General features: G+C 34.3%; 1 protein-coding gene across 2 annotated transcripts in view; it reads left to right on the forward strand.

Annotated features, from left to right (window-relative positions):
• Positions 1 to 10,919, forward strand: part of LOC129754868 (inactive rhomboid protein 1-like) — a 34,945-nt gene extending 24,026 nt beyond the window's left edge. For both annotated transcript variants that reach the window (XM_055751109.1, XM_055751110.1), the window contains 2 exons: positions 9,224 to 9,481; positions 9,555 to 10,919. In XM_055751109.1, coding sequence (XP_055607084.1) covers positions 9,224 to 9,481; positions 9,555 to 10,100 — 804 coding nt within the window. In that variant the 3' untranslated portion in view covers positions 10,101 to 10,919. The remainder of the gene's footprint in view (positions 1 to 9,223; positions 9,482 to 9,554) is intronic.
• The last annotated feature ends 4,238 nt before the right edge of the window (positions 10,920 to 15,157 follow it).

Consider the following 15,157-nt stretch of genomic DNA (forward strand, 5'->3'; position numbering starts at 1 on the left):
ATGTCATATTTTGAGCAATGCTGTTCTACTTAGAGTTTTTGATGTTCCATGATTATAAATATTTTTAATTCATTTAAGAACTTTATTGAAGGCTGATAAACGATTTGATTTATGCTTTAAGAAATGTCCGAGATTCAATTGGTTCAAAACTTATTATAAATTTTGTCAAAATTTTCAAATATTACAACAATGTGAAAAATGAACTGTAATAGAACTTCTATCACTTTTTTCTCAGAAGCCGAGGTCTTCCGAAAAGTTTGTTAACTCAAATCATTTATTTTCAAATCTTTGTAATGTTCTAGTGTTTATCCAAAAAAAGTGCACAAATTTATGTTTACCCGTTTTCCAAGGTTATCTCGAAAACAAGTGCTGTACGAATAAAACTAATTACATTATATTTGGAATCATCGCTCTCAAATTAGTCAAAATTAGCTCTCAAGTGCTATGCATATCTGAAAAATACATTTTGTTGGCTTGTGCTATCGCTGAATAATTTCAAAACCCTTCTAAAAAAAAGGGTTTCTCCTGAGAGTTTGAAAATGAAAACCAAACAAAAGTTTTCCCCGGATGCTCTCTTCAACTCATTTATTGGAATATGAAGAACAGTAATCTCTACCATATTCACTAGAAAAATTGACGCTCCAGAGAGTTAAAAAATTTGAATCTATATACCTATATATAAAAAGCAATTTCTGTATGTTTGTTTGTTTGTTTGTTTGTTTGTCCTCTATAGACTCAGCCGTCTTAAGAGCTAGAGAGCTGAAATTTGGCATGGATACTCATTAGGACCAGGAATGATGAAAAATGTTTTCAGATTTTTGGATGACCCCTTCTGAAGGGGGTCGTCCATACAAGACAAATATTGTTTTCACGATATTGACGTTATTTTTCGTCGGATTGTGTTGAAAATTTGCACATGAGTGTGTTGAAAGATGAGCAATCGATTTCAGGTATCAAATTTTGTGTAAGGGGTCATCCAAAGGGGTCGTCCATATTAACTGTTCGCTGTTTTTGCGATATTGACGTTATTATACATCGTATTCAGATGAAAATTGGTACAAGATTCTTTTGAGTGACGTGCAATCGATTTGAGGTATCCAATTTAGTGTAAGAGGCCGGCAAAAGGGGTCGTCCATATTAAATTTTCAGTATCTTAGCGATATTGTCGTTTTTATACATCGGATTGGGATGAAAATTTGCACTTAGGAGTTATTAGGGAAAAACAACTGATTTCACTTATCCAAACTAAAATCAGGGGTCGGCCAAAGGGGTCGTCCATGTTAACTATTCACTGTTGATGCAAAATTATCGTTATTATACATCGGACTCAGACGAAAATTGGTACACGAGGGTTTTGAGAGATGAGCAATGGATTTCAGGTATTCAATTCAGTTTAAGGGGCCGGCAAAGGGGGTCGTCCATATAAACCTTTCAATATTTTTGCAATATCGACTTTATTAAACATCGGATTAGGATGAAAATTTCCACACGGTAGTTTTCAGGGACGGACAATCGATCTCAGATGTCAAATATTTTGCCAGGGGTCGACGAAAGGGGTCGTCCATATAAATTAATCTTTCACTATTTTTAGCAATATTGACGTTATTATACAATAGATTGCTTTGAAAATTTGCACACGGGAGTTTTGAGGGAAGGGCAATCGATTTCAGATATCAAAATTTATATAAGAGCCCCCGAAAGGAGTTTATCTTTTTGGCAATAATTGCGTTGTTATGCAATGATTTAGTCGAAATTTATACACGTGGTTTTTGAATCCTGATTTCATATTTAGTAGCAGACGACAGACGAAGTGATCGTCCAATATTTTTGAAATTATTACTTAACAATGAATCTGGAAAATGCTTGGCAATTGACTTTCATACAAACTGTTCATGACATATTCCAAATTGAAAGCGAAACGGAGTTCGTATGGGATCAGCTAGTATATTATAGAAAACAAAAGTGATTTGCTTATATAAGAAGCTTTCAAATAAGTAAAGCGTATAACACTTGTTGGGTATTAATGAATGAAAATATGTTGCAGATTTATAACTAGTGCAACTTTTTATCAACTTTCCCCACTTTAGGAATTTATTATAAAATGCGTATAAGATTTGATCTGAAAAAAAAAATTAAACAAAGTATCCTGTACTATCGTTGCTTATTTTCAATATCCTTTCATAGAAAAAGTGTCTCCAGAGAGATTGAAAACGAAAACATAACAAACTTTTGAGGAGTTTTCTCGTTAACTTTTTACATCACACTTTTGATGAAGCGTGAAGTGATACAATAATTTCAACTGTATTGACAATATTGTGACTCCAGAGGGTAGAAAACTAAATTTTTTTCAAAAATCCCAGACAGCGTCCAAACTAGAAGAGCGTATAACCATTTTCGATTATGAATAATTGAATAATATGAATTTTTTTTTGTAATTGATTTTTTTATAGCCAAATTATTTTATTATTTTAAAGAGAATTCACCGTGAATTTGTTGTATGAAATTAATTCGCTCTTTTCACCACCTTAGAATTTTCTTCTGATCTTCTATCCGTCTTTCATTTCAACTCTTTAACCCTCACCGATAAAGCCGCAACTTAATTTCATACAACAAATTCACGGTGATTTCCCTTCTTAAAGTATGAATAAATGTTCCAAATTTATGGTGGCTCCAGAGAGTTCAAAACCCAAATCGTAACAAACGTTTTAAGAGTTTTCTCCTTTTCTCTTAACCTGTTTTTTTTTTAATATAAAAGGCAATAATTTCAAATGTGTTAAAATCAAGGCTTAGTAAAATTTTTTAATCCGTTAGAAAAATTGGGGCTCCAGAGAATTGACAAATAATGAATACCTACATTAATAGCTTCTAAATAATTAAAGCATTGACAAAAAAAATCGTATGAATGAATGAATAAAATAAATAGATGTTCCAGGCCTAATAGAACAACTTTTTTGGCATTTCAATTCCTACTTTTAATGTTCCAGAACGATTGTTCTCACTGAAAACTATAAATCAGAAATTTAAAGAAGTAAAAGTATTTAATGCTGATGGAAATGTAATTTTACATTTTTTGTGTTCTATTGAGATTTCGTTGTTTTATTGGATTCCCTCCTTGTGAAGTATGATAGAAGATTTGAGTACAGAAAATTTCATGGCCATTGAAAGAGAACATTTCACATAATCTACTTACATTAACAAATATGTACATTGTATGCTTTGTACGGGAATTTCAAATTCTCAAATTTTACACCTCCCATAACTTTTTATGATTGTTTTTGCTGCCAGAAATAGCAATAAAAATTTTGGAAGCGAAGAAAGGTAATCTTCGCAAAAGTGGATAACCAATATTATCCTGTCCAGTTGATTGACCACCACAACGATCTAACGACCACATAAGCTCTTGGATAGTGAAGTTACAATTGTAAGTCTTAGAAAGGTCCTGTCGATTTTTTTTTAGCTCGAATAGTATTTTCCCGCAGCTTTTTCTTTTTAAATTTTTCCGGATATGCTTCATCAGACGAACGTTTCTCGTATTCATTGGCAAGTATATTGGATACTCGTAGGCCATCGTTGGAAACACCACCGTCAATACCCAATATTATGGAACTAACCTGTCTTTTTCCTTGTAGACGATTGATTTTTTTTCCATATATAGAAGATGAAGCTGTGTCAGGGTTAATGCTTTCGACTAGCTTTTCCCAGCTTTTCTGTTTAGTTTCTCTCACCATTTTACGACACGCTGAATAAGCTTCATGAAAAAGACGCAAAACTGTTGATTTTTCAGGATCTCCATCGCATAGTTTACGCAGACTTCTTAACCGTTTTCTTCGTAATTTTATGGCGTCTTTAACATCGCAGTTCCACCAAGGAACAGATTTGGAACCAATTATGTCACTTGTTCTCGGTATGCTTGCTTCAGCTGCTAACACAAGATACTTCGTAAATTCGTTACACTTAGGTCTACGTCGGGTTTAAGATAATGACTAGTCAGCCGTTCATATCTCTCCCAGTCTGCTTCATTGTATAACCACTTTCTCTTACATTTTCTCATCTCTTGATTCCCAGTTATGTTAACCAACGTAGGTAAGTGGTCACTATCACTAGTGTCTGCGTGGACATTCCATACAAACTTAGACGATACCGATTTTGAACAGATGGCGATATCTAGCGTCTGGAAACTTTCTGTCACTGGATCTAGTCTCGTGTGTGAACCGTTATTGAGAACAATCATGTCGTTATCTATAACGTACTGCATGATCGCTGATCCGCGTTTTTGCGCTTCGGTATTTCCCTTGGTTAATTGGCTGCCCCTGGCGGTATGATGGGCATTCAGATCTCCAAGCATAAGAATTGGTTGGGGCAGTTTTGTTAACTCTTTACTAAGTTTTTCAGTGTCTTCTCTCCGATTGGGTGAAATATAAGCTGACACAACTGTTATTTGAAAAGGTAATTGCAATTGCACTGCAATAGCTTGAATATCACAGTCAATGTTAATTTTTTTTCAAAGGGTACCTCATTTTTGATGGCTATACCCACATCCTGTCGACCGTGTGGTGAGCATGTTCCGAGGAGCAGATGATAGTTTTTAGCTATGAAGTTAACAGGCAGCTGTTTTTCAGAAGCATTAGTTTCCAGCAGGCAGATGATTATTGGTTCGTATTTAGCTATCAGTATTTGCAGTTCACTTCGATGAGATCTTAAACCATTGATGTTCCATTGAACAGCAAACGCTTGGGTCTTATAATTGGTATGGTTGGCTCTGTGGTATCTAGGATCTATGGTCCTTTGACGATGCTCTGGTGAAGAAAAGCAGTTACTAGTTCCTACGCCTGGATCACAAAATCGCATATCTGATGTGGACGTGTTGGAAATATGTTCGTCACAGGCTTCTTCGATTCTCTTGATTTTTGCTCAATTTTTCTCATTTGCTTGTTAAACGCCTAAGAGAAACATGCTTTCTCACACTTAAACCGATCAAGAAGCCCACGTTTTGTCGCAGAGCATTTCAAAAACGCAGTCACCCAATTTCATTCTCGAAGGGAGAAATGTTCATCAGTTTCTCAGTTACTGGCTGAGAAATCAACGACCGAACAGAGATGGACGCTTCGGTTGTGGTTTATTTCAGCACTTGCTGGGGCCAATGTTCCATAATTTCATATAGAAAGAGGACGGTTCGCATATTAAAGCTGTCCACGTGATTTGGTGAAACGGCCAAATTTCATATGCGATTTGCATTTCTTTTTCTCTTAGGAGCGATGAGAATAGTAAAACAGTGCCCTTGCCTTCACTGAGCAATTCATTTCACTGATTACACGTAGCGCTGATACGGTGTTTTCAGAGTCACAAACCAACAGTGCTCTGACAGTAGAGGAGTGATCATTCGTTAGAGAAAAAATTTCTCTTGGCTCTCTCAGCAGCAGATGATAAAATGCTCATTTAAAATCTCCTCACAATTATTAGGAGCGAAAAAGTTCACTGTCTCCTTTTGGGCAAGATGAGCAAAATGAAGCCTGGCATCCTGAATCTGAAATCTGAATCTGAAATCTGAATCTGAAATCTGAATCTGAAATCTGAATCTGAAATCTGAATCTGAAATCTGAATCTGAAATCTGAATCTGAAATCTGTATCTGAAATCTGAATCTGAAATCTGAATCTGAAATCTGAATCTGAAATCTGAATCTGAAATCTGAATCTGAAATCTGAATCTGAAATCTGAATCTGAAATCTGAATCTGAAATCTGAATCTGAAATCTGAATCTGAAATCTGAATCTGAAATCTGAATCTGAAATCTGAATCTGAAATCTGAATCTGAAATCTGAATCTGAAATCTGAAATCTGAATCTGAAATCTGAATCTGAAATCTGAAATCTGAATCTGAAATCTGAAATCTGAATCTGAGATCTGAATCTTAATCTGAAATCTGAATCTGATATCGGATCTTGAAATTTAAATCTGATATCTGAATCTGAAATCTGAAATCTGTAATCTGAATCTGAAATCATGGATGTGAACTTTAGAAATGTTGCCCATCCATTAAAATATTAAATCAAAAAAGATTCAAGCAATTCCTACAACAATAAAGCATTCATTTCGTTATCAGCATCAGCACAATCAATCAACAAACCACGCGGCGAGACGGCAGTTCCTCCTGCTGCTGGGTTGGGTGGTAGATTTGGTGAGCGACAAAAAGAGAGCTACAGGATTTGTTTCTCCCGCAGCTACGTGAGGGGTGCGAGATTTGTACACCAACCTGTTGAAAACGTGGACCAAACTGGTTGAAATCTGGCAGCTTTCAGTAAATTCGAAAAACGTTGCTACAAATTTTCAAAACACCACACAAAATATATGTCAATCGAAAAAGGAGATTCTAATGAATCTCTAGGTATATAAAAAGTGACCAATTTGAGTTCAAATTTTAGAGAAATCACGCTAACAAAATCGCGTAAACCCACCGACACGAGGGGGAGTTTGAAAAAAGACAAAAAGATGTGAGTTTCATTACCATATACTGAACAACTGAGATTTTTGAGGAACCAACTATGTTCTACGAAAATAATAATAAAGTTAACGAAAAAAAACTAAAATTTGAATTTAGAGAATCGATCCATTGGTAAGCGAGATACAGCAATGCAAAGCTAAAATTGGGTGACTTTTTTGAAGTAAGAATTTTTTCTACCGGAAGTTCCGGGATAGCGGCCAAAACTTCCTTTGGACCACCAAAAATTTATACATCCATGGATAGATTTATTCTTGACAACTCCAAATATTATAAAATCAGCGCAATATTTGGAACCTGTCTCAAGTTATAGGCATTCTAAAAAGAGCTCTTTTTCGGGACTTTTTTCATTCGGAATCAGCTACTGGTGATTTCGTAAAATATTTCGACTTTATTTTTCAATATTGAGAAACTAGAATAAATTATCTATACAATGAATTAAAATTCATCGAAATCGGTCAATATTTGCGACCAGGGGAACTTACGCAAACTCTCGGGTCATATAGACCCGAACAGCCTAATTACGGATTTTTTTGAGGGAGCACTTCCGGTGGTCACAGGAAGTTGGCTGGTACTACAGATTGTGTATTTCGTGATTCCCCAGGGAGGTTTTTAAAATCAAATTTTTGCGATTTTTTCTCGAAGAGTTATGATGATTTGAATGTGCGCTTCGGGTCATATTGACCCGAACGACTTTGGAAGGTTAAGTTGTTGTTCTATAACGGTAGCAATTAAGAACGGATCTCTTGGAAGGACATCTAATTTAGCTGATGATTGTTGCGTGGATTTTATAGGTCGTCTTAATTGAAGCCATCTCTTGATTCCATCAAAGCAATTGCTTCGCATATGTTCGGGAATAGTTGAAATATCCGGTGGCTCATCACGAAAGATCGCATTTGAAGCACCAGCCATGGTGCTTCTTTAGTTTACGCTCTGTGTACAACTGATCGAAGAGATTATGGTTTTATACCAACAGCAATACAAGTTTTCTTTGCTTAGCGTGTAATAGACTTGCTTACATCCGTAAGCAATCGGAAAAGTCAATCAATTTTCCGAATATTTTGGAATAATAACGTTTAACTTGATTTCACCCGTTTCCGTATCAATGATTCGCAAGAACGGTTCCGGAAACAAAGCACAGACTGACTGATTTCACCGAAAAAATTGAAAATCTTATACCACCGACGTAAAGGCAATGCGTGCTTTCTACACGGTTAGTTCTAAAACCAAAAGAGTTTCTGTTTGATAGCTTCTGTATGAATTTCAGACTTTTATCACTACAACTCGTGAAATAGAACAATCTTCAATTTCTTCTTGTCAAAATAAATTTTACTATCAAATTTTTATATTAATGATTCTAATGATTGGATCATTTAATTTTTTTTCATCGGAATTGTGTTTTAATTTTTTCCAAATTCAAGTTACAAGTTCGAATTTCTCTTTAAAAAAAAACCTTTTTTATTTCTAAATAAATAAAAATAACAAAAACAAACTGTTTTTAATAACAATTAAGAAAATTATAAATATGAATTAATAATTTGAGCTATGATTATTGACTCATTATTAAATCAATTTTTTTTAATTCCGAAATTCAAACAAGACATTTCTTTCAAAACTGCATTGTTTTACTTTTGATGGTATTTCTGATGAATTGTTGAATTCTAATGCAACGTATTTGGGATACTCAACGTCTTTTTTTTCTATTTTTGATTTCTCATCTGATTTATTCTCATTTTATATTTAAATTTTTCATTTGGATTCGAAACTAATTATGTATTGTTTATTTTTATGAATACGAAAACTCTGATTGTATATTCTGTTTCATTCGAGTGCAATTTTTTATTTCATACACTTTAAGTTAATTTTGAGTTTAAAATTATAGTTCAAATTAGTAAATTTTGATTCTGCATTCAATTTCTATTTTCCGGTTATGGTACCTGAATCTGACCTCTGTTCTTAACATATTGGTATGAGTTCAAAATTTATTTTCAAGTAAATAAATAACTCGGAATAAGGAACATAACTTTTTATAGGGGCATGTGATACAGCTCAGTTGGCAAGTCAGTTGCTCCCTGAACCGATGTCCGTGAGTTCGAGCCCAAGAGTGAACATCGATCACAGTTGTACCGGATAAGTTTTTCAATGACTGTCTGCTGACTGCATCGTTGATATAAGTCGCGAATGACATTAAGATGTTAAAACGACTATAATCGAAATAAAAAAACACTTTTAATAATTAAAAAATGACCCGCGGAATATTAAAGCATTAATTCTGCGCTTGAAGTCTGTAATCAGTTAGTAAGAGGCTTAAAATCAATTAATTTTCTGAACATTAAGAAATGTTAATAAGTAGAATGGATTTTTGGAAATTCATTCTTATTAATTGGACATTTTTGGTGGTCTATTTTTAATGGTTGAATTTAAATTTTGAAACCCCCCGAGAGTTGTTCTTCACACGATTTTCAAAACCCTCCTCAAAAATATGGTGGCTCCAGAGAGTTTCAAAACGAAATCAAAACAAACGTTTCAGCTATTGACCGGTTCGCTTCTCACAACACACTTTTTCGGAATATTTTTGAAAACCAGGAGAGATTATTGCCAAAATTTCAAAATCCATCTGTAAAATGGTGGCTCCAGCGAGTTCAAAAGCTTTTTTCTAAAAAAAAAATCCAATTGCCTGAAAAGTTCTAACCGTTTTCCCACTTTGCTCCTGCCACCCCCACAGGTCGGTCCACTGCCGGCGCTTGCTGGCGTCCTGTCATCACTGATGATACAGCTGATTCTGTGTCACTGGAAGAGCTTGAAGAAACCGCACGTAGCTATGATCAAATTATTAGTTATCGGATGTACATTATTCGGATTAGGAACGCTACCCTGGCAGCAAAACTTTACCGGACTGATAGCCGGTTTGATATTCGGTATTGTCATTACGTTGGCCTTCGTGCCATTCGTAAATGTGACGAAGCACAGCAGAAAGAGTAAGGTAAGAGTTTGCTTTCTTTGTGGATTTTTTTTTTCGTTTCGTGAATGACGACAATTTCCTTTCCCTCTTCTAGATTAATCTCATATGGACATGCATGGTGCTGCAGTTCGTCTTCTATGTCGTGATGTTTATCCTTTTCTACGTTTTCCCGACACTATTTTCATCCTTGAACTTTATCGATGGAAATCAACTGGCGGATCACCATTCGGCGGCTCACGGCTATCACGACCACTACCATCTGTACGAAGGCTTTCAGAACTACAATCCGGGTAATTCCGGAGGCGGAAGCGGCCATGTTCACAATCACGGCAGCGGCGGAGGCAGTGGGACTGGAGGTATCATTAACGGCGGAAATCACATTGTCACGACGTACAACGTGAATAACAACTATAAGTCGCCGACAGGGCATGGCGGTGGGATTCTGCACAATCATCACGAGTACAGTGGCGGAGGAGGAGGTGGGGGTGGGGGCATTAGCATGTCCGGCGGTATCAATAGAGTTAGCAGTAGTAACAACAATAACAACAACAAAAATAACAATCCCATGAAAGGTATTGGTATGTGTGAGAAGGGGCAGTGCGTCCAACGTCAGCCTCGAAACGCTGACACGAATGCATGACGTCGATGTTTCCTGCTGTTTACGTCGCTGGAGTTACTTTTCGTCTTATTTGTCCTGCTGGCACTGTATGATGTTGATGATTTCCAGGTCATTTATCAGTTTGTGATGTGATATAATCGACAACCCACAATAGTGACGAACCAAAATCTGTTGTACGACCTTTTTCTATTCCCACAACCAATGTGATCATTATCATGCATTTGTATAGCTTAGTTAACCAAAATTAGTTGATCCATTCTTTGTTACCCTTATTCTTGATTCTACACAAAACAAACTATTTACATTCAAACGTCCCACTATACACTCACACTAGACAAACTAATCGAATCCATACAAAAATAAATTAAACCTCTTTACATTGTATAGCACCGGCAATTCGGTTATGTTTTCGTTTTTATCGTACCTTAGTAAAGTTTTGACTCTTATCTTTACACAAAATATATTACGCAAATATATAGTAAATACAAAACTTATAAGATAAACAAAATACAAACACTGAAAACAAAGAAGAAAAAAACAAACGTGCAAGTGGAGAATGCGAGTGAACATAAAAAAAACAATTCTTAGAATTGCCCTCAGTTAGTTCGAATCTAGCTATCCCTCTATATGATATATTAATTGAATATATATATTGTAAGATCTTCTGAGTAAATAACAACACACATACACAAATACACAAGTTCTAAAATGAGAAGAAAGAAAAGGAAAAATAAAACAATTAGATACAGAACAGATTAATTTGTAAAACCGAACAAAAACACAACCACACAAAACCAACAAACAAACAGAATGATATGAATGAATAACAATGAGGAATGACAGCAAAATTCTAATAAAAATATCTCTTTCAAAGCGAAAGATTGTATTGGTAGTTGATGAATCACCTTCCTTGACCAAAACAAATATCTGGTAATTCATATCTCAAATAAATTCAAACAAATATGTATATTACACATAAATAAAGATAGCTTCTCCGGGGCTAATGTTTTGATATTAGATTCAACATTACCATACGTACCGTAATCCGGGGTAGTATTAATCACTTTTTTCTATATTTTTCGATTATTTTTTCTGTTAAGGTAGGGTTGCCATTCGTCCCGCAAAAGCGGGACATGTCCGGCTTTTTTGTTGAATGTCCCGCTGTCCCGCTATTTCCTCAAAATGTCCCGCTTTTTTTTCTTGGAGAACTTTTCAAAAGTTAACTGACTAACACTGGACATCTGGAACTGGACACTGGAAAAAATCAAACTTTAGTTTCAATTAGCATTCTGTGATGAACAGAAAATCTTTCACATACGTCTTTTTCTCAAAACAAGAAGCATTTTTCATAGTTTATATAACAAAAATTGCTAGAATTTGGCAACTTTTTAGTAAATTTGTCACTTTTTAAAGCTGGTCACTCATTAGTTACTTTTTTTCGAAAGTTAGTCACTAAAGTTACTATTTTTAATAATTTCCATACAAATAAGGTACTTAAATTATCGGAACTATGTTTTGGTTTTTATTTTTGAATTTTATTCTACAGGTCGGACTTGATTATCCGTTGATTTGATTATTCGTATTTTAAGGTCATAATTTCATGCATAAAAACGCGTTTTATCAACGTTTATTCTTCGTCTTATTCAGTGATGCTCTATTACAGTTTGCTTTGGTTTTTTAAACTATTTTAAAGTGGAATAACTAAAGTAAAGTGAGGTTTAACCTTTCTAATTTCTTCGTGTTTAAATAGTAAACTTTTTCTTGAATTTGAAATAAAAGATTGCGAGCTAACACATAAAAATGTTCAATTTAATGTTCAGGAGAATGAATTGAAACATAATTATTTTTAAGAGACAAAATTTACATTTTTTTTTCAATAGTCGATTATTACGAAAAGGTTTTCTTGGAGCCAAAGGGGTAGAAGTGGATAAAAGCTTGTTTCGAGAAAAAACGCTTTAAAATTGTTATGTTTTACCATTTTCCATATCCATATTTTTCGATAATTTGTGTTTTTCTGTTGAACAGTACTTAAAAAAAGGTCTAAAAATTTGAAAAATTCACCAAGTATAATAGCTTGATGATAACAATTTAAGTTTAAGATTAGATAGCTCGGTTCAAGAATAGAAAGAACTATCATGCTTTTTTAAGATAATAAATAAAAAATCTTGTAATAAGCTAAATGGTGAGATTTAGTCGAAAACGTTGCTTTAAAATTAGTTAAAAATATTTCAACAAAAACAATAAAAAACCAAAAATTCAAATTTTCAATAAAATTACCAAACCAACTGATTTACACAAAGGTTTTAAATAGACCGTTGACATGTACGACTTTGAATTTTTTTTTCTGTCAAATAACGTGTTAATTCACAAGAACCGTGAAAATAAAGGTGCATAGATATGCAAAAAACCGTGTAAATAGAAGTCATCTAAGAACAATTTAGCAAAATCAATCCGCGTTAAAAACTGAGCAAATTTGGTTGATGAATAACGTATATGTTTCCTTACACAATTATGCTTTTTAAAGATTTTCTTAAATGTCCCGGTTTTTTCGACTGTGTCCCGCTTTTTTTCGTGGAATGTCCCGCTTTTTTCTGAAAGTATCTGGCAAGCCTATGTTAAGGGGAATATGGCAAGTTTCATATTTTTAAAATCAGTACTGGACTCCAATGAACGTAAAACATGGTTGCAGAAATTTATTAGACCACTTTAAATTGTATTAAAAAATCGATTTCGTCTCTGTTTTGAATTTAATGCTTTGGGTTACATTGATCAGTCTCTATTTTGAAGGTTTTGACGAGTTTTCTTGTTCATAAAAGATACAATACACCTTCATAATATTAACAAATGCTAGTTTATCAATTTGTTCTTGCTTTCTAACGTATCCTTTGAAAAACATTTATAATTGAAAAAAGTACTATTATGTTACATACATTTAGGGGCAAAAATGAAAACAATTGCTTAATAGTTTGAGCTAAAAAATACAAATGAAATTTTACCTTAACACATTCCTCTAAGCCCTCCCACTATTTTCATTTTCGTTTTTTCTTCAAAGTTATCCATTTGATAGGGTTTCTATTCATTTGTTCAATACGGGCTTACTCTTGGAAAATGTCCTTATTTTTTTAAATATCAAAAATTTATAACTAAAAGAGTGTAAAAATAACACTATAACTATACATATTCAAAGAAAAAAAGTAGTCCTTTCACATTAAACAACCCGTTTGCTTCTAAATGCGTTTTAGTTTCATCAGGAGAGCTGTTCGTTTGCAAGCCTTGTAAAAAGTAGATATTTTAAAATTTTGAAATTATATTTTTACTAACAGAAAGAAATTTCAAATACAAATCAAATTTTGTCTATTTGATACTCAATTCATAGGCTTTCAAACGTAGAAAACAGTTTTCAAAAATTCAAATTATAGATTGAGTTATTGATGATAATGTGCAAAAAGTTATTGTTGGTCAAAGATACCCCGGTGATACCTCGTTTTACGGTACTCGTTTAAAAGTACATGTAATCTTTTTCGATCGAGAAATGGGTATGGGGGAAGAGGGGGCAAAATGCCCACGTTAAGATGAAAGCCTTGTTTTAGAGTGCATTTGAAAAGATGAACTTTGATTTTTGATTGTGTTTGGAAGTTTGGTTTATTTTTATTCTAAATCTGATAGTTAGAATAACTGAAAGGTCGAAAAAGACCACAAATTTAATGAAGTTTGAAGAGTAGGTTGAAAATTGGATTTCAGATTCAGTAGGGGCATAATGCGCATATGTGTGTACCGAATCGCACCGTTTAAGGGGGGAGTACCCAAGCAACCAAAAGTCACATATTTACTTGAATGAAGGCATTGAAAGTTACATATTGGCTGACAAAGAGAATCAACTGCCCAATTCCCTTTAGTGAACTTTATGTACTCATTAATGAACTTGAAAGTTGCAAAAGTGATTAATATGTACGTTGTATGTGACTTGTTTTGCTCAATTCCCATTAGTGAACTATATGTGCTCATTAACGAACTTGAAAGCTGCAAAAGTGATCTATACGTACCTTATACGGGACTTAAGTCACATAAAGGGCACAAAAGTGCTCAATACGGGATTTGGCAAGTCACATAAAGGGCACAAAAGTGCTCAAACGGGATTTGATAAGTCACAAAAAGTGCATTGATGTGCTTTCAAAATCAAATCACCTCTTCGAGTTTTAGTTTCAGTTAGAACAACATCTAGGCGTGGTCTCGTGGTAGCGTGTTCGATTCTTACCACGAAGATCGGGGTTCGATCCCCAAGCCGGGCAAGTTTTTTTTCAATAAGTAATTATGTATTTGAGTGACCATTCTGATACGATATATGTAGGAAATGTAGGAAAGAAGCAATTGAGCAATTTGTCGAGTTTGAAATCCGGCGCGTGGCATCATGGCGGCACCGTTACAGAACACAGTAAATAATCAAGAAAAGGTGATATGAACCGAAGCCAACGGTTCAGTTGAGATAGAGAGAAATGTTTTTGCTCATTTTGCGCTTTTCTGGATGCTGAATTGAGAGGCCGCTGGAAGCTGAATAGAAGATCATTAAGACTTGTTTTGGAACATGAAAGCATCAATAAGAACTTAAATTTTCAGCTGCATAGAACGTACTTCATTTCAATGATGGGGCTGAGTAAGCGTTTTTGTACCTGTTTTATGGGACTTTTGGTTGCTTGGGTAGGGTCTAACACTTTCAAAATATCGATTTTTTTTTATTTTCTTATTGTAAAACATTTCAAGAATGTTGTGTCAAATTTTCAAGTCAATCGAAGCAAACTGTAGAAATTATAGGCCTTTATCTCCTCTAATACTGCATCATTTTTAGAGCAGAAACTTCAAACGCGTTTTTCTCGGAAGCACATTTTAAAAGTCAGTGGACATCGTCATTTGATAACTACTTCACCGTTTTTTTCCAAATTTGGAACATATTTTCTACATATAGAATACCAAACCCCAAAGATTTTTTTTTAATTTTTTTTACTTTGGGGAGATTTTACAGATAAAAAATGGCGGATTTTTTCGTGAAAAATCGTAGTTTTTACTTCAAACAGCCATAAAAA

Source organism: Uranotaenia lowii, chromosome 3 (genome assembly GCF_029784155.1).
Source record: "Uranotaenia lowii strain MFRU-FL chromosome 3, ASM2978415v1, whole genome shotgun sequence".
In the NCBI taxonomy this organism is placed as follows: domain Eukaryota; kingdom Metazoa; phylum Arthropoda; class Insecta; order Diptera; family Culicidae; genus Uranotaenia; species Uranotaenia lowii.